At 54.5% G+C, this 19,357-nt stretch overlaps 1 protein-coding gene and 1 long non-coding RNA gene across 5 annotated transcripts in view; one reads left to right on the forward strand and one right to left on the reverse strand.

Annotated features, from left to right (window-relative positions):
• LGR6 (leucine rich repeat containing G protein-coupled receptor 6) overlaps positions 1-19,357 on the reverse strand; it is a 120,748-nt gene that overhangs the window by 95,128 nt on the left and 6,263 nt on the right. Inside the window, exon 1 of one of the 4 annotated variants that reach the window (XM_027074700.2) lies at positions 8,045-8,733. The exons of 1 other annotated variant lie outside the window; for it this stretch is intronic. In XM_027074700.2, coding sequence (XP_026930501.1) covers positions 8,045-8,073 — 29 coding nt within the window. In that variant the 5' untranslated portion in view covers positions 8,074-8,733. Of the gene's footprint in view, positions 1-7,605; positions 8,010-8,044; positions 8,734-19,357 lie in introns of those variants that run through there. 2 more of the 4 variants (XM_027074702.2, XM_027074703.2) reach the window with 2 other exon arrangements.
• On the forward strand, positions 8,322-13,754 carry LOC113603888 (uncharacterized). The gene is made up of 3 exons (XR_003425658.2): positions 8,322-8,924; positions 9,586-9,811; positions 13,550-13,754. It is a non-coding gene; the product is annotated as an uncharacterized LOC113603888 (long non-coding RNA).

The following is a 19,357-nucleotide window of genomic DNA, read 5'->3' on the forward strand; positions in this document are numbered from 1 at the left end:
CCATTTTCCCCCAAGAAATGAGGGTGCTTTCTGTGTGTGCTCAGAAAAGCAGGCTGGAGATGGTGGGGAAATGTGTGCTTGGGAGCTCGGTTCCAGTCTATAAAAAGACTGTTTAGTCTCAAATGTTTTATCTTTGATAAAGCCTGGCCTCCGGACGCCATGTCCTCTGAAGAAGGAAGACATTCTGTTCAGAGTAGAGCCAAGGAACTGGCAGGCTGAGCTCTGGGCTGCTTCTCGTCCGCAGCTCTCTCCCCGCTCCATGTGGGGACAGGAGGGCCATCCCTGGGCCTGCCCCATCCAGAAAGAGGGCTAGGCAGAAGGTGTTGCTGGGGTGCTGATGGTGCAGAGCCAAGAAGGGTCTTTGGTGGATTTCATGCCAGAGTTTGGTTCTCAGGGTGTTTCCAGGCTCCGCCAGCCCAGGGTTCCGGCGGAGAGGTAAAGAGGGGTGCACCGGACCGTGGCCAGGGAAAGAATGGCGAGGCCCACGGAACCTGCATCTGACTGGACTCCTCCCCCTCGCGTCCTGGGCCTGGCTCATTCTCAGCCAGGCAGGGAGGCACAAGGTGCCACAAAAACGATTACCTCTAAATATTTACACTGCGCACTTCTGGACATGTCTCCACAGGAGCGGGAGCGGGAGTTCAAGGAGCACACGGGGCATGTGACTCAGGCCTCATCACTCAGCTGTCCCTCCAGGGGCCGCACCTCAGAGGCTCTGATGTGGCTCCATGCACCCACCCCACGCCCTCCGCCCCACCACCCCGACTAGCGGCCTCATTGTTCTCCCCTGGGGAGGAGGGGGCCTGCACCCCCCCCTGCCCGCCCCCACATCCTGCCCAAGACAACACATGACCCAGCTGCAGGGCTCTGTAAGGTGGGGGGGGGGGGGCCCGGGAGGGTGGATTTCAAATTCGGGGGGGGGAGCTCCATTCAGACCTGGCCCTTTCACAGAAGGCAAGGGGTGGGGCTGGTGCCCAGGAAAGGGGAAGGAAGAGGAATGTGGCAGCTGAGAGAGGGAGGTGCAAGTTTCAAAGCCGAGATCCTCCGATGCCACAGGCCTTGGGAATGGCGAAGGGCCCTGGCAAGAGGCGCTGGGCCCTGCTTGGCGTTAGGTTGGTGGCGGGGCGGGGGTGGGGGGGTGCCTGGGCCGTCTCCGGGAGGGAGTCACCATGCAGGAACTCTCAACACAGGGGTTGTCCTGTGCAGTGGTGGTTCTGAGATATGACTTTCCTGGGGGCTCAGCTGTCCTGGTGCAAGCCAGAGAGCACATTCAGGCCGTACTTGCACCCAGGGGAAATAAGAGGGCTTCTGATCCTGGGGGTGCCTAGGGTTTGGCTGCGGCTGCATTTGCTCGGCTGTATGAACTTGTAAGCATCTACAAGGGCGGGGGCACATATTGGGTTCATGAGTTCTTGGATGTGCTTGTCTTGTAGGATGCTGGGCATGTGTGTGCCATGCGTGTGAGGACACACGTGTGTATCTGTCCGTGTGCACATTAGAGTATTGTACTGTTAAAAGTCACAAACTTTCTCAGAGCATAACATGTTATAAAGATAGAAATTCTTTGGGAGAGGGGCGCCTGGGTGGCTCAGTCGGTTAACCATCCAACTCTTGATTTTGGCCCAGGTCATGATCTCAGGGTCGTGGGATCAAGCCCCCCACATCGTGCTCTGTGCTGACAGCATGGAGCCTGCTCGGGATTCTCTCTCTCTCTCCCTCTCTCTCTGCCTTCCCCTCCCCGCTGTCAAAAACAAAACAAAACAAAACTTTAAAAAATGTTTAAAAATAAATAAAAAAGATATTCCTTGGGAGAAACAAAGAGCCTGACTCAAATCTCACTCCTGTGGTTGGAAAACCTTTCTTGGCTGTGTGACCTCTGGCAAGCCCAGTTCCTTCTCTTGGCTTCAGGTCCCTTCTCTGGTCTATCCCAGTGTGCTGTTGGCCCCAGGAAGGGACACAGGCTGCTCGGTGATGCTGTTTGGGGGTCTAACGTGTGGCTGATTGAGATCCCGATGCCTGCTCCACTACTCTCACCCCATCGCTGCTAAAAATACACACGCGTGCACGCACGTACGCGCACACACACACACACACACACACACACACACACTGCAGCTCTACAGAACCGGCTTCCTGGGCGTGTGACCTGTGTGGGTGTGCGACCTGTGCAGTCGCACAGACACCCACACTCAGAAGGGTCCGGCTTAGTTCAATTTTCTCCTGTTGTCATTTTGAAATCCTTAATACATTTTGAACAAAGAGGCACCACATTTTCATTTTGCAGTGAGCCCTGCAAATTGCTTCTCTCAATCAAAATGCCAGGGGATTCAGAGAATGGGTTACAGCCCCATTCAGAAGTTTTCTTGCAGTATCCAGAGGGGCTATATGTTCTTGTAGCTGGACACAGCCACGCGTGGGAGGGGGGAGTGGGCAGGAGAGGGTCAGTGGGGCGAGGCTGGCAGGAGGAGGAGGGAGGGGAGAGAAGTGAGGGGCAGCCCTGGGCACAGGAAGTGGAAGTTTCTGGCTGCACTTTAGGAAAATGTTCTCAGAGCTTTACCCTGTGAGGCAACCAGACCACCCAAGGAAGCTGGGTGAGGCAGTGTCACCAGGGAGACAAGGAACAGGGTTTGATAAGAGGGAGGATGCTGGGGAACTGAGGGGACAGAGAGCAGCAAAACCGGAAACTGGAGGGGGGTGGGGTAACAGGAGACCCTCCCTCCCCCCCACCCCACTCCCCCCCGGAAATCTGGCTGATACCCAAGGGCGCTGGCAAATTGTTCCGTTTGCATTTTTCCTTTGGGAGAAGAAACAGAGAAAGGCGAAGCCCCTGGGTTCTGCTGGGACAGGCCTGGAGGACTGTCCCCACCTGGCTGGAGAAGATGCCCAGGAAGGTGGGCCCCCTTTGGTGTCGTCTCCACTGTGGGCTAAGGTTGCCTGTCTCTGCAGCCGGGGAAAAGGCGGGTAGAGTGACTAGGAGACGAACCCCTGTTCCCAGGCATGGCTACACCCCAAGGTCACCTCCCTGATGAGGGCTTGCCCAGCCCCCTCAGGCAGAGCTAGTGTGGCACCCCCTGTGCGCCTACAATATTTTGTCCACACTCCCTCAGCGATGATTTCTGAGCTCCTGCCATGCACCTAGCATGGCACCCGCCTTCATTATTACCCCAGCACAAGGCTAATTAGCTGCGTGATCCTGGCCATGCCACTTGACATCTCTAAGCCTCCATTTTCCCATCTGGGAAAGGGGGCTAATAATAGTACTTGCCTCACACTAGTTGTAGTGAGAGTTACCCGAGTTACTAAATGGAAAACATAGTACTTAATAAATATGCCTTATTAATATTCCACTCATCCAACTGAATTATAATGATTAGTATATAATGACCCATAGGACTATGAGCCTCTTCAAGGCGAGGACTTAATCTTAGTCCTCTCTGTATCCTCCAGTCCTAGCGGGACACCTGGCAAATAGGAGTGTGCAATAAACATCCAAAGACCACGTGACCAATGGAGATAGATGACGCGGCCTTCCCCAGCTTCTCTTCCTGGGGCTGGCAACCCTCGCTCTCAGGGAGTTCTTCCTGTTGTCTGATTTGACTTTCTCCCACTGCTCTTTGAGGGCATACCCTCTAAAAAGAACCTAGTCGGTGGTTAGTTCCAATCTGATGCACCATCCATGGGAGCTGTCGCTAACAATGGTCATTCGTCTCTTAATTCAGCATCCTCTAGAAAAGGCCAGAGTGGGGCCCTCCTCCGAAGGATCCCTCAGACACCTACAGTGGACCGTCAGGTTTCTCTTTGGCCTTTTCCCTTCAGGGCAATGGTCGGGGGTGGTAGGGAGCAGGACAAGCCAGTGTAGAAATAGCCCAATGGGGAAGCGGTTCCTTCCCCCCGAAAAGGGCCGGGAGATAGGCTGGCTGCCACGGGGACCATCTGGTGCTCAGAGAATACTTGCTGAATTCTTCTGTCAACAAGAGAGGCAGGTGACAGGGTGAAGAGGATAGAACACGGAATCTGGAATCAGGGAACCTGGTTCAATTAGGCCAGTACCAAGGTTTCTTCCAGCCCTACGGGTCATTATTTCCTGACTGGCTGCGGTGCTCTGGACACAGTGCTAGGCAGGGGACGGAGACAAAGCACAGGGCAGGGTCTGGGCCCTGGAGGAGTTTACAGTGTTGCTGGGGAAGGATTGTTTACTCACAGAGTAACAACAAAAAACCCACATATGTACTCTGCTTTGTGGTTTACAAGCTGCTCCTGCAGCCACTATCCCAATTAAAAGTGTGTGTCCAGACTCGAGACTAAGAGAGAAGCACAGAAGGGGGATAGGGTAAACCAGGCTGGCTTCCTGGGGCAGAAATGAGGGTGGGGTGTATATGAGACATGAGTAGCTTGCAGAACTGAGCTCGGAGCGGAAGGCATCCAGAGAACGCCCCGAGTTACACAGTGGGGGAAGGGGTTCATCGGCAGGGAGGACCGGACTGGTCATTCACTGCGGGGCTGTTAGCATCCCTCCTTATGCGGGTAGCATCTCCCAGTTGTTGCGACCCTCCAGAACACCCCATGCATTTCGAAACACCCCATAAATGAAAGGTGCTTCCCTCTTCCTGCGCTCGATATCAGTTTCCCAACGAGGAAATATCCAAAGCTGGACAAAGTTACCTAAGGTCACAGAGCAAGTTAATGGCAGTGAGAACTAGGTCTCCTAAGCCCCAGGGCGATGCTCTTTCCACCCCACCACATTGGTCTTGGGTTTTCTAAAGCAGCGTTCCCTGCCCAGTTGATTCCCCTAGATGGCACCTCCTTATCAGAGATGACGTGGTACTTGCTGTCTTTGAGATCCTAAGCGCACTCGTTAACACAAAGTTCTCTTGGATTTCTGCAATTTCCCCCGATTTCCAAACAAGGGAGTGTACTCCAATCAGGATAAAGTGTATCTGTCTTCATACACATGACAGCACAGCACATTCTCTTAGGCTTTGCACAAAGTGAGAAAAGTGCTGTAGTTTTAAATAAAAGGGCTATTGCTTCATCGTGTCATGTTCTGGCTCCCTTGTTTATAACAACCATGTCTCCCAGCCTGCCTGGGGTGGCAGGAGGGCAAGGAATGGAGACGAGTCTCGGACAGTAAGAGAGAAGCTGGAGGGCTGGACGGGGAGGTCCTGGCACCTGGACTTGGAGCTCATTTGTAAGGGGAGAGAAGGTCCCCTGTGGTTGCTAAGCAACGGCCAGGCTTGTTCAAGTCAGACTGAACCAGGGAGATACAGGAAACCCAGAGCAGCATCGTCAGGTGACCCAATTAATTCAGGTAGGGCAGGGAGGGATAAGGGCAAGGGAAGGAGACATTTTTAATGTTGATTTATTTTTGAGAGAGAGAGAGAGAGCGAGCACGAGCTGGGGAGGAACAAAGAGAGGGGGAGACACAGAATCTGAAGCAGGCTCCAGGCTCTGAGTCGTCAGCACAGAGCCTGATGCAGTGCTCGAACCCATGACTGTGAGATCGTGACCTGAGCCGAACTCAGACACTTAACCAACTGAGCCCCCCAGGTGCCCTGGGCGGGAGACATTCTTAGAAGTCAGGTGAGAGAAAAGTAGAAGGGTTTTTTTCATTTGTTTGGTTTTTTGGTTTTAGTTTTAGCCCTGGGTGAAAAGACCACAGAAGTCAGGTAATGTCGCTCCAGGGTGGCATTGCTATTTCATCTGTATGGTGTAGGTCTCCTCAAATTCTGACGGCACAGCCAGGAGGCCAGTGTATGATCCCTGACCTCAAAGAGCCCAGTCCAGTTGGAACAAGGACAAGACCGTGGACAATTACAAGCCTGAGTGGCGAGTGCTGGGACCAAGCAGCTGGAGTGTCACAGGGCCTCCTCAGACTAATTCGTACAGCCTTTTGACTCCGGTCTCAGAGGGTTCAGTCACAGAGTTGGGCCACACAATCCTGTCCTAGACTACAAACTGTCATCTCCTGGTCTCAGATTGCTCATTCATGTGCCTGATCTCCCCACACAGGCTGGGAGATTCTCCATGACTCCCAGTTACCTGTATTTGTCACACACACACACACACACACACACACACACACACACACACCCCGTCGCCACCACCAGCTTCAAGGTCCATTTTCTATGCAGCAAGGATGGCTGGGCATGCCATGGGCAGACCCTGGCCAGGAAGACTGAGGAGGTATGTAAGACAGATGTGCAGGAGGAGGGTAGAGCATAAACCTAGCAAGGGAAGGCAGCAGTGGCTATGTATCTGGGGACCTGTCCACTTAATCGGGTCAAGCTCTGGTCTCCACTCACCGGCCAGCATCTTTTCTGGCCCTTATTCTGATCTCTGGCTCCATCTAGAAGGGCATCATTTCTGTACGTGGGAGTGTATGGGTGACTTCTATCTGCCCTATCAGACCGGAAGCACCTTAGAGAGGACTGTGACATCCCATCGGATAAGACCTCCCTGCGGGGAAGAACTATGTGTCCCTCCTCAGAACTGGACATCCCTGAGCTCCCCCCCAGGGCCCCCAGAAGGGCTGGGTGGGGTGGGGAGCTGAGGAGGCACAGGTGGGAAGGACTAGGGCCGCCAGAGGGCGGGAGTCCCCTTTGTGTGCAGACCACAGCCCTGAGCCCTGTTTGTTTAGCTGAGATCCTGCTGCGTTTACCCTTTATTTTACCCGATAAAGGGGCAGGGTGTGTCTGGGGGTGGAAAACAGAGGAAAGGCCCCTCTATTCAGAATCACATTCCCTCCCCTCCCCCCCCCCAACCCTCACATCCCAAATGGAAGTTTTCCTTTCACATTAGGATCCCTTCCTCCTATTCCCAACCCAGCAACTCCACTTACCTCCATGGACAGACACAAGAAGGAGCACCCAATTGCCACCTACCCCCACCCCGGCCAGGGGCAGCACCAAGACCCTAGTCAGGAGGCGTTCGAAATCGGACCCAGTCCCAGATTCAACCTGAATCTAGTGGGAGAGAGCAGAAGCCAAGCTCAGAACCTTTGCCGTGACAGACACTGTGCCAAAGCCTTTACAGACCCATTTTACAGATGAGACCCAGCAAAATCAAGATCCCTCTGATGCCAAAGTCCCAAATCGTGTCCAACCCCTCCCCTCTGCCTCTCCAGCTCCCCTCTATTTGAATGCCTTTCAATAGAGCTCTGGCACATCCTCGGTCTCATTTCATTTAATCCTTTTATCAAGCCAGGGAGTGAAGCATTATTCATTCCCGTTTTAAATGAAGAAAGGAGGACTGGGAAATATTAAGTTACTTCACATCTACTCACACAGTTAATAAACGGCAGAGCCAACCCCCCACCGTTTTGCTCTGTTGAACCCAGCTGCACACAGGAGCTGGTGCGCACCGAGAGGCAGCTCGGTCCCCCTCGGGCACTGGCAGCGTGAGCCCCTGGGGCTGGAAGGGCCCGGAAGCAGGGCCAAGGCCGCAGGTCTGGGAACAATGCAGAGGGATGAAGGTCTGCCCAGGAGGGCCCCACCCCCCGGGGAAGTGTCTTGCTCTGAGTCTCACTCCCAGGGGCTTCGAGGACCAGTGGAACTTTCTGGAACTCAGCTCCCCTCCTCCAAGCCCACCTGGGCTGGCTCGCCTCACCTTGCTGTTGCTCACCACCAGTCGGCCACGGTGGGGGTGGGAGGGCAGTCCTGCCATCCGGAGCCCCGTCAGGCCCCTGAGGTCCCGCATGCCCGGTCCCCAGGGCGATTCCTGCCTCCTTCTTGCTGATTCTCTCCTGTCCTGCTGCCTGTGTCCTACATTCTGGCTTGTGCCCCAACAACCTACTCTCTTCTCCAACCCCTTACCTGTTTGGTTCATCAGACTTGTAGAAAGACTAGATACAAGATCTAGATCTAACATCCCTGCCCGGCAAGGAGTCCTTCCTGAAGTCTAGCCTCACTCCGTCATGCTGCAGTTGAACTGAACAGAGTTCCGCGCCTTCCATTAGGGTGTAGTAGTTTGTGGGCTGCGGTGTCGCCTGCCTGAGTTTGTGACTTGGCCCCACCACCTACCAGTTGTTTGACATTGAACAAGTTACCTTTCCTCTTTGAGCTTTGGTTTCTGCATCTCTAACGCGTTATGTCACGGTTTCTCTTACGGGAATTGTGAGGGTTGCGTGAGAGTGTCCTTGTGTGTCGGGGGCAGTGGCTGTGCCTCCCAAGTGGCATATAGATGCTAGTTAGCATCTCCCCCCTCCCCCGCATTCAACCCCCAGAGCCCTGCCTCCTGGGGGAGCAGCACAGTAGGGTCACAACGGAAATGGGGCAGGGAGGCGGAAGGGAGGGGAGGGGAGGGGGAGGGCATTCTGGGTCAGCCCTGCCCTTAGGAGGCACCAGCTGCTGCTTCTCTCTGATGCTTCCAAGTGAGTGCCACCTGCCCCAGCCCTGATCTTCGCATCCTTTGATCTTCTGATCTCTGGCCAGGGTCCCCCAGCCAAAGGCATTCCTGTCTCCCAGGCCTCCTCCAAGGAAGAGCAAAGGGCTGGGCTCCTTCCCCTTCCTCCAAGCTCCTCCCTCCTCCCTGTGGTGTGTGTGTGTGTGTGTGTGTGTGTGTGTGTGTGTGTGTAATCAGGACAACCACAGAAGCTCTGGGACAAGGTAATAGCCAGGTTCCCTCTGAGGTGGTGATATCGGGGAGAGGGGACATGGAGAAGGGCTGGCCACCGGCATGCCATGGGCAAGGTGCCCTGGGCTGGACCGGACTCTGCTGGAAAGATGCCTTCAGCCTAAGTTCCTTGTTCCTAGTGCCCTTGTGTGCAGAGCCTCGCTGAGCACGGAGGAGGCAGACAGGGAGGACGCCGCAACCTGAGGAGAGTTGTCCAGACACAGCTGGACAGAGCCTTGGACGTTAGTGCTGGAAGAATCTCAAGTGCCTGAGGATCAGGAGAAAGCCTGGCCTGTGGTGGCCAGCAGGGACAGGTTGGCCATTAGAAAGTGGCCTGAGAGCTTTGCAAAGGGGGGAACTGAGCTGGGACACTGAGGATGGCAGTGAGGGCTGGTACACTAGGCTCCATGGTGGCCCCTCCAAAAGATGTCTGTGTCCTAATCCCTGGATCCTGTGAATGTGACCATACTTAGTTAGGAAAAGGGTCCTCACAGGGGTAATTAAGAAAAAGAGTTTGAAATGAGGAGAGCATCTTGGATCGTTTGAGTGGGCCCTTGACAAGTGCCCTTATAAGCCACACACAGAGAAGAAGTTGATGGGGAGACAGAGGCAGAGATTGGAGTGATGTGGCCACAAGCCAAGGAAGCTGGCAGCCGCCACGAGTTAAAAGAGGGGTGCGGTGGATTCTCCCCTAAAGCCTCTGTAGTGAGTGTCGTGCTGCTGGCACCTTGACTCTGGGCTTCTGGTCTCCAGCATGTGAGAGAATCAATTCCTGTTATTTTCAGCCACCCGGTTTACGGTCGTTTGTAATAGGAGCCACTGGAAAGTATACAGTAAATAGTCAGAAGGGTCTCGGGATACTGCTGGTCCTTGTGGCCCTGCTGCGGGCTTCCCTGCCCCGTCCCTCTCCTCCGCCACTGGCCTCCCTCCTGATGCCACAGACGAAGCTGGTGACCCTTCCCACACCTCGCCTAGGAAACTCATCCTGACCCTGAAGACCCCACCGCGGGATCTGTGACCCAGCACTTGCACTCCTGGGTGTATAACCAACAGAGACACATCCATATGCTCACCGATGCCTGGACAAAACCACCGTGGCCGCGCTATCCCTAATGCCCCCACACTGGGAAGCGTCAGGCTCCCATCAGCAGTAGAATGGATGGAACGTGCTGCGTTCTCCCAAAGCAAATACATGCGGCAGGTGAGTGTGAGTGACTTATGGCTGCAAGCAACAGCGTGGCCTGGGCAAATCTTCAAACACAATGAGGGAAAGAAGCCACATATAAAATAGCGCTCTGTTTATATAAAGTGCAAAACACAGGCAAAACTTACCTATGTTGTTAGAAATCATGACAGCGGTTACCCCTGTGGGGGCAGGTAGAGACTAGAAGGCATGGCAGGTGGAGGGCTTCTGGAAAGCTGTGGACATTCTGTTTCTTGTTCTGAGTGCTGCTAATGCCAGCGTATTCAGCTTGTAAACATTTACCAGGTGACAGGTAGTCTTTTCTGCCCTGTATATTATTCTTTTTTTAAATTTTTTAACATTTATTTGTTACTGAGAGACAGAGACAGAGCGTGAGCAGGGGAGAGGCAGAGAGAGAGGGAGACACAGAATCCGAAGCAGGCTCCAGGCGCTGAGCTGGCAGCACGGAGCCCGACGCGGGGCTCGAACTCACAAACTGCAAGATCATGACCCGTGCAGAAGTCAGACACTTAACTGACTGAGCCACTCAGGCACCCCTGCCCTGTATATTATTCTTAAATAAAAAGTTAGTTTAAAAAAAAGAGAGAGAGACTCATTCTGGAAAAGACTCTTCCTTGAACCTTAAGCTGACTAAGTCTTCCAGCTCTAACCCTGGCTAAGAGTTCCCTCTGGATGCCCATGGTGTCTTGTCAACACTTCTCAACTTTCTACCTTACTGAATTTATTTTTTTTAATTTTTTTAACGTTTATTTATTTTTGAGACAGAGAGAGACAGAGCATGAACGGGGGAGGGTCAGAGAGAGGAAGACACAGAATCCGAAACAGGCTCCAGGCTCTGAGCTGTCAGCACAGAGCCCGACGCGGAGCTCGAACTCACAGACCGCAAGATCATGACCTGAGCCGAAGTCGGCTGCTCAACCGACTGAGCCACCCAGGCACCCCTCTAGCTTATTGAATTTAAATCAGAAATTTAGTTCCATGATTCATTTTCATCTGTGTATCCCTAGTACATTGCCCAGGCTCTGGGTCATAGTAGGTGCTCAATAAACACTCACCGCCATTTGTTGGCACGGCCAAGGGCTTTGGTGTTCTCATGCTTCCCTCCCAGAGTTCCCTGGCCATGGGCCCCAGCAGCCTGGATCGTCACAGGATTCCATGGTGGGACACGTTCCTCTCCACTGCTGCCCCCCCACCTCCTGAGTACCCCCACAACCAACCCGTGCATATCCTCATCTAAGCACTTCCAAGGTGGTAACTTTCTGACCCACCAGCCTGAGATCTCTCTTAACGCAGACCACGGGGCTTACTCATCCTGGACCTTCAGAGCCTATGTGAGAACCGGATACGCAACAGGAGATTGAAGAACCTCAAGTTACTGGAGCCCTCTCTCCATCCAAGCCCAGGGGCAGGCACATACCTTTGTCTTAGCTTGTTTGAAACTGGATGGAAATTTTCAAAAGCAGTGTTCTTTAAAAAGAAAAAAATAGTAAGGAGAACGAACAGGAAAGGCAAAAGCTTCTAAGTAGAAGGGTTTATAGAACAGATGCCTCACTCTAATGAAACCCAAGCCTGGCCACGAGCTGGCTAACTGGCAGCTTAAGAGGCTCCCCAGCACGGCTCCGTGCTCACCGCAGCCGTCTAGGTTGGATGCCACACCTCCGGCCTGTGGGGGAGCCAGGTTAGGGCCATCACCAGGTCTGACGAGGGTGGCCTCCCTCCCGGCACTCTCTCAGGCGAGCACATCTGCTTCAGCCTAGGCTGGTTTCTGCTCTGTGCCTCCTGCCTCTGGCCATTCATTAGCTTATTCATCCATTCGTTCTTTTCCTCATTCATTCCACCAATATTTTTGAGCACCTATGTGCAAGGCGCTTATGCCAGCGCTGAGGATGCCAGGGGGCACTGGCAGCTGGGGCCCTGCTTTCCTGGGGGCACCCAGCCTGGTTTGGGAAACAGACAAGTAGACAGAAGTTAGAACCCAGAGGGGACAAGCCCTGGGGCAGAGCAGGACACCATGGGGAGCCCTCTCCCAGGTTGAGGGATTGGGGAAGGTTTTCCTGAAGCAGAGACATCTCAGTCAGCCCCTTGCATCCTAAATCAAGTTGCTGTTTCCCTGGTTTTCTCCGAAGACTGGCCCCCAGAGCTGCAGACTTGTTGTCTGGACCCACTTCTCCACCACATCCTTGCAATAACTCACAGTGATGTCCTAGGGGCTCTTTCTTATCACCCTAGACGTAAGCCAACGGTGCGTCACCCAAGTACAAATGAGGTTAAAGCAATTCTGGGTGGGAGAGTGGCTGGCCAGACACTGAACTGATGACCTGAGTTATTGCAAGGGTAAGCTTTAGGGCAAGTGCCAGGCACGCTCTGAAATGCAGATTCCGACTCAGTAGGTCCGGGGTAGGGCCTGAGCTTTCGCAAACTCTCGCAGTTCCCAGTGGTCTAAATATACTGCTGGTCTAAAGCACGTACTTAGAGTAAAAAGGCTTTGGGAGATCCAAGGGACTAGATGGCATAAATCGTCTGTAAGCAGCCCCTCATAGCTTTTCAATCACTTTTTTGCTAAGTATTGATCCGACTGACTCACAGAGAGGTCCAGTCTGGCCAAGAGGCCAAGCAGAGGCTGAAATCTGGCCCTCGCTCCACTCACCAACTCTGCCCCCTCCCCGCACGCTGGGGCCACAGGGGCACTGAACAGCTGACTGCAGCCCTGAGTGCTGTGGGGCAGGGAGCTGCAGCGCTCTGTGGTCCCCGTGGAGGGGCGGGCAGAGACCCTCGGCGGCCTCAGCAGCCCCTCCAGGATCCCTGGGGACCACACCACATCTGCCTCTGAGGCTGCCTCCGTGCTCACGTTCCTCCAGTCCATGAACCAGGGCCTTTGAGGCTAACAAAGCAGGGGTAGCTGCTGGCTCTCTCCCCTCTGCCCAAAACAGGAAGGAAACTCAGGGGTAGTGCAGCAGGAAGGAGGAGGGACACCAGGAAGAACTTCTCAGTGATCACGCTCTTGAGGGGCGACACTGAACGAGTGGTGGAGTGGTGAAGGACTTGGTCTGTCCGTGTGCGGTGGTTTCCAGCCAGGGTTAGGGGCTGGGGGCTGCAGCAAAACTTCAGGAGGGCTCCCGGGGCAAGAGTCTGAATTTCCAAACCTCTTCCTTTTACTACACTCTTTCCCCACCCCCGCCCCCGGCCCCCCTACAGGTCCCGGGGCTGTCCATCAGCACTGGGCACACCAGGGTTCTAGGGGTTAGCCCAGGTATTTCCTGACCCCAAGCCCCACCCCCAGCAGGTCCCCGGGGCCCCCGCAGCATGGTGCCTTTGCACCCCCATGCCAATCTGAAGGGTGAGGCTAATACTTTCTGGCAGGTAGAGGCAGGGCAGGCAGAGGGAGAGGCGGCACCCTGGGCTTCTGCATTCAGATCAGGGGAGCCAGCAACGAAACGAGGGTTGGCGTGGCGTCGGCTGGCGGGGGGGTGGGCATTCCTCTTTCCGCTGGCTGCACATAGTTAATGGGGGGCCTTGTTCTGGCTGGGCACGCAGCCCTGGAGGTGCTGGTGATGGCCATGCCTTGTCCCAGCCCCCGGGATCTCAAGTCTCACTGAGTGAAGCTGCAAATCTCCGGGGACCCTGGCACCTTCCTCATCCCACCGTCTCGACATGGCCTCACCTGTGCTCCTTCTCCCCCTCCCTTCCCTCTGCCTCTTTATTTATACGCGATCATTTTTCTCTACGACATCCTAGGATCAGCGACTGCCAGCCCAACAGGAAGCAGGCCTGAAGAGACCAGAGGACTTGTCCAAAGGCACTCAGCAAGTTGGCAGCTGTGACAGAATTTTAGCCCAGGGTCTCCTGACTTCAACTCCACCAAACAGAGAGCAGACCTACAGCGACAGGTAGGCAGGGGGCAGGGGAGTTTCAGACAAAATTGGAGGAGGAGACCTATTGACACCCCCCCCCCATTCTTCCAGAATGTGCAGCCCCTCACCACACAGTAGGAAGAAAAACCACAACAGAAGGTGGGGAGAGCTGGGTCGCGGGGGAGAACAGGGCAGTGCAGCGGGGTGGGAGCATATCCTGAGGGGGCTCACACAGGGTGGCACTAAATCTTTGTCTCCCCCCTGGACCATCCACTGTGGCTTGTAGGTAGAGAACTGTTAATACCATATGGGTGCGGAGCACAGCTGTCCTGCCAGGGAGCACACACTCCATAAACGTCTGTCAGTTGAATAAATGAATAATAATAGTTCACACCCATTGAGGTTACTATGCGTCAGACACCGTTCTAAGCACTTTCCATTTATTAACTCATTCAACCCCCCCAAGAGCCCTAGGAGGTGGGTATCATTAACATCCATATCATGTACAGGTGAGGAAACTGAGGCACCAAAGAGTAAATCCTTCCCCAAAGACTGGTAAAAGGCAGAGGCAGGGTCTGAGCCCTGGAGAGCTGGGCTCATACATTTAACTACTCTGCTAAACTATGAAAAACTGGGGCACCCGGGTGGCTCAGTCGGTTAAGCGTCCGACTTCGGCTCAGGTCATGATCTCACGGTTTGTGGGTTCGAGCCCCGCGTCGGGCTCTGTGCTGACAGCTCAGAGCCTGGAGCCTGCTTCAGATTCTGTGTCTCCCTCTGGCCACCCCTCCCCTACTCGTGCTCTGTCTCCGTCCCTTTTTAAAAAAAATTTTAACTATGAAAAACTGGAAAGGGGGAAAACACACACAGAGGCCTTCCCAGTTCAAACAATGGTCTTGCCCACCAGAGTCTAACAACTGGCTCATCCGTAGACACACCAGGATGCAGGTGGTCTCTGTGCCTCCCCTCGGCACAGGCACCCCCTCAGCCTCGCCCCCTGCAGATGCCACGCTCAGGCCAAAGATCGTCTCCAGCCCAGTGATACCCAGTGTGCCTTCCAGCCCCGAGGCCACCTCAGGTGCCTCTGGACAGAGGCTGCCTTTTCTACCCTGTGGCGTCCCTCAGGTGCCCCCTCCCCCCACCCATTCCTGCCCTGTCCCCACGTCCGTCCTGAGTGTGGGAACAGAAGACCTGTATCTGGCATGTTAGGGATCATAGTGCAGAGCACAGAGAAGGGGTCTCATTTGACTTCATGACCACTTGGAAAGAGAGGCTGGTTAAGAGATTCCTCATCCTACACACTAGAAATAGGAGGCTCAGAGAGGGTCAGCGTGGAACAGTTTACAGGACCCAGGGCAAAATAAAAATGCAGGGCTGCTAGTTACAAAATTATTACGAATTGTATGGTGGTGGCAGCGAAGCGTGAACCCAGACAAGGGCCTGTGTGACTGAAGAGGAGGCATGTCTGTAAAGCGGGCCTTGGTTTAGGGGGTTCGCCCTAGTCACCCAGCTCACAAGTGCAAGGCTGGTGTTTGGGAGAGCTGGGGTCCAGTCTGGGCTGAGAAACGAGCTGGCTCCTGGCTCCAGACTCTCCTGGGTCTGCCCCCAGGTAAGTGAGGGCGGGCAGCCCAGGCCCTGTCCCAATTCTCGTTCTCTCTTGCTTTTGTCGGAGACAATAGTCCCCTTCCTTTCTTGTCTCCTCCCAGCCTCCTAATCGGCTCTGTCCACCACAAAGGCAAGGGATTCGTTTACGGCCCCTTCCTGCCTCAATCTTCGCAATCCCTGGACACTCGATCCACCTCCCCATCCTCAGACACCCCCGCCCCTGGGCTGCCCCAGATCTGGAGCTAAGGGGGAGGGAGAAAGACTGAATGCATATTCCTGTATTGTTTGTGGCCCTGTTCAGAGTGCCCCCTGCAGGTAGGGGCCGGTACTAGAGTGTGTGTGTGTGTGTGTGTGTGTGTGTGTGTGTGTGTGTGAGTGTGTGTGCGCTGGCATTTGAACAAGAGAGTTGTGATGTGGTCCTAAGAGGAAGGGAACCAGGAGCACAGATCCTGCCCTTCTGGAAGCTCCCTGTCTGCAGCCTGAGGTATGGCCCCTCTTCCCCTAGGAGCTCCAACTTCTAATGCAAAGAGACATGGCTCCTGCCCTCAGGCGCCCTGAATCTTATGAGGCAGACAGCCTTTGTCAGGTGGACAGACAGAAGGACACACACACCCCATAAACACACACAACTATGCAGTCCTACTTGATATTTTCACAGCAGGGGAAATAACATCCTCTATGCGCTAAGCACTCTTCCAGGCAGGACCTTGCTTAATACAACCACTTCATCAGGGAGAGATGATTATTCTGTTTTGCAAATGAGCGTCAATCTAGGGCTTTTAACGCCCACCCCTGTGGTTTTTCTCTTGCACAACTGCCCCTCCAGGGGTTTCTGCGTCGATGGCATCAGTTAGGCATGAGTTTTCCTTCTTCCGTGCGCTTGCCCCGCTGTTCCTTATCTGGACCTGCCTGGTGCACGCCTCACTCCCTGAAATGTGTCACAGTTATCCGTGTGCCTGTCTTATCTCCTCCTCCGAGCCCCCAGGGCAGAGGAAAGAGCATGGGCTTTGGAGCCCCCAAGCCTACCTCCAACCTTGGCTCTATCTCTTAACTGGGTGTCCCCCCCTCCCCCCCCCTCTCTGGCTCCCTGTCTGAAAGGGGAGGAAGGAGGACACCAGCCCCACAGGGTGGATGCAGGAGGAAGCCTTCAGCAGGGCGCTCTCTCAGACAGCAGACAGCCCACGTCCGCTAAGCGAACAAATGAATGTTTGCTCCCCACACAGCTTGACAGTTTGAGTGGCATTATCACTGACCATTAACAAAAGGGACAGGGAGACCTCAACATGAGCTGGGGTGAGGGTATCATCCGAATTGGAACAGTGCTCCTTGGCAACAGTGCTTAGACGGGGCTTAAACGCACTCTACCCACAGAGATATCCCCACTGCCCTGCACAGTCTTCTATGCAAAGGAACATGAAGCAAATTGCAAGAGACCCAGAGACCTGGGGAAAAGAATCCTTAGGCTGGGTCAACCTGGGAAGGCTTCCTTCCTACAGGAGGTGTTAAAAGCCCCTTAGCGGCTGCTGCCTTTGGCCCGTTTCCCAGGAGTCAATGGTAACTCAGGTCGGGGGACAATTCAGGCTTGCAAATCATACGGGGAAGTGGAATAAACCTCGACATTCTTGGTCCTCCGTAGACCACTTAAACAAGCACCCCCTCCCTGCCCTGTGGTGACCCCAGCAATGTACTGGGCTGGGGTGATAGATGGGAGCGGTGATGGCACCTCCTGTGCACAACCGCTGCTGCCCTCGCCCCCTTCAGTGGTCTCACTGCTTTGGCTTTGAGCCTAGGGACCGTGTCCAAATCCCTGACACCAGTGTAATGGAAGGCACTCAGCACCCTCCTCCCATCCGCCTGTCTGGACACTCTCAGGGACGCTCCACCTCCTCCAGCACCTCCAAGGGCAAAGGGGAGGGTACACTGGAGGAGAGGATGCAGAGAACTGTGTTCTAGAACCAACCCTCTGCGCCTCATTCCCAGCAAAGCCCTAGGTTGACAGAGGTGCCTAGGTGAGACGCAGAGCCACCTTGTGCCTGCCTCAGTTTCTCCTGCCAGGTGCTTCTCCCCAGAGAGATCAGAGTGGGTAATAACAACAGCTCCCACGTATTGGGCATCTGCTGTGTGCTGAGCACGCTGCCAGATTAGGAACATCTTTCAAAGAGCTTGTGTTCTTACGCCCATGTCGAAGCTAAGAAGTGGAGGCTCAGGAAAGTGAAGAATCAATCAGGCAGGGCCATCCAGCTGGAGTTAGTGCTCCAGTTAGTGCTGGAGATGCGATTTGAACCTGTGCAGTCAGGCTGCAAACACGAGCTTCTTCCTCCACAGCAGTGTTTCCAGGTGTGTCGAGAGGGTATCGGCCCCTGGGGGGCCAGATGCTGCCTGGGGTTGGCTAGATGCCTTTGGCTGGGAGCAGACTAGTTGATTTATCCCAGCTGCTAAACACCTTGAATCAGTTGTGAGTGAGAGAGTGTGTGTGTGTGTGTGTGTGTGTGTGTGTGTGTGTGTGTGTGTGTGTGTAAGTGTGGCCCAAGGAGAAAAAGGCTGAGAGCCCTGCTCTGGAATATCCTGCCTTGAGGAGTGAGACAGAAAAGGCTGTCGTGATCAAGGAACAGAAGCCACAGTGTTCTGTGTTCGAGGCCCATGCTTTCCCTTCTCCTGGAGAGCCTTCCCTGTCCCACCCTCCGGCTGAATCCCCCGGTTCTGCAGGACTCAGGATGGGCCTCTCCTCCCTCTCCAGGGCCTCCCCTGGCCAGCCCAGTCTTCCCTGTCCTGGAAGTGCTCTTGACCTCACTGTTGGTCCTTGGGGGACGCGCCCCATGACCATCTGGTACAGTGAGCCAACTTACCCCGTCTGCCGTCACATCTCTATCCCCACCCTGACTGCTTCACAGAGGACCCAACATCTTCCCTTCAAGCAGCCCCAGAGAGGAGCTCCCCAAGACACTGCTGGCCAATAAGAGGGGAACGAAGCCACTGCCACTTGAGAAACACAAGAAACTGGAAATAGGCTGGAATAGGCTGGAAATAGGCTGGAATAGGCTGAGGGACGGCTCAGCCTGCAAGTTTAACATGCCCAGAGTCTTGCCCATCCCCTCAGGGCTCAGAAGCCCCCAGCTCTGACCCCCTGAGAGGCAGGGCACTACAGTGGTCAGGGCAAAGACTGCCTGGGTTGAAATCCTGGTACCAGCAATCACTGGCTGGTGGCCTCAGGCCGGACCCTTAACATCTAAAAGCCTCAGTCTCTCCATCCATAAGATGGGGCTAACACCAGTACCTCTCTCCCAGCGTTTCCATGAGATGATGCCGGGGGAGTGCTCAAATAAACGCGGTACGTGCCATCTGTTACCATTATCAGTGGAGGCAGGGACACCGGCACAATGGCAATTTCTAGATATGTCTGTCTGGGCCCCAAGAATGACCTTCCTGACAATCTGGTTTCTTCCTAGAAGAAAAGTTACAGTCCAGGGAATGAAAACATCAGCTGTGAAGGCATCCCCACCAGCAGACAGGAGAGGCATAAAACCGGGCACAGGTTTTATGTTTCCCTGGCCTCAGCCTTAGATTCTGTATCTCACCCAATTAATCAGAGGGGGCCCAGGTCCCGGGGAATTCAAAAGACAGGACTTCCTAGTGGCTCTGGAGGAGAAAGAAGACAGTGGCACAAAGAAAACCTCAGCTCTGGAGGTGCCCTGTCGCTGAGCAGCCGGGCCCAGCCCCCACCTGCCCGCTGCCAGCCCGCCCGTGGCCTGCTCTGGCATGGCTCCGGGGGGCGCACTGCCAACCCCGTAGCTCTCCCCCCACCATGTCCTTCTGCTGCTTCCAAAATAACTCTGCTCCCTGCCCAAGTTTGGCCTCTTGGGTGTTTTTCTCCTCCTGAGACCTGTTCTCCCATGTCTGAAGGGCGGGAGGAAAGACATGAACTGTCGTTAGAAATCAGGGACCACCCCCTTTTTTAAGCAAGGGACTACTTAGCACGAAGGGGCTCCCACAATTCTGACAGCCCCTGAGTCAATGCATCCATTTCAGTTTGGCTGAAAGAAATCACTCCCAATATGAGGAAGAGGGTGGGAAATTTCTCCCCCACCCCCCG

Source organism: Acinonyx jubatus, chromosome E4, assembly GCF_027475565.1.
Source record: "Acinonyx jubatus isolate Ajub_Pintada_27869175 chromosome E4, VMU_Ajub_asm_v1.0, whole genome shotgun sequence".
In the NCBI taxonomy this organism is placed as follows: Eukaryota; Metazoa; Chordata; class Mammalia; order Carnivora; family Felidae; genus Acinonyx; species Acinonyx jubatus.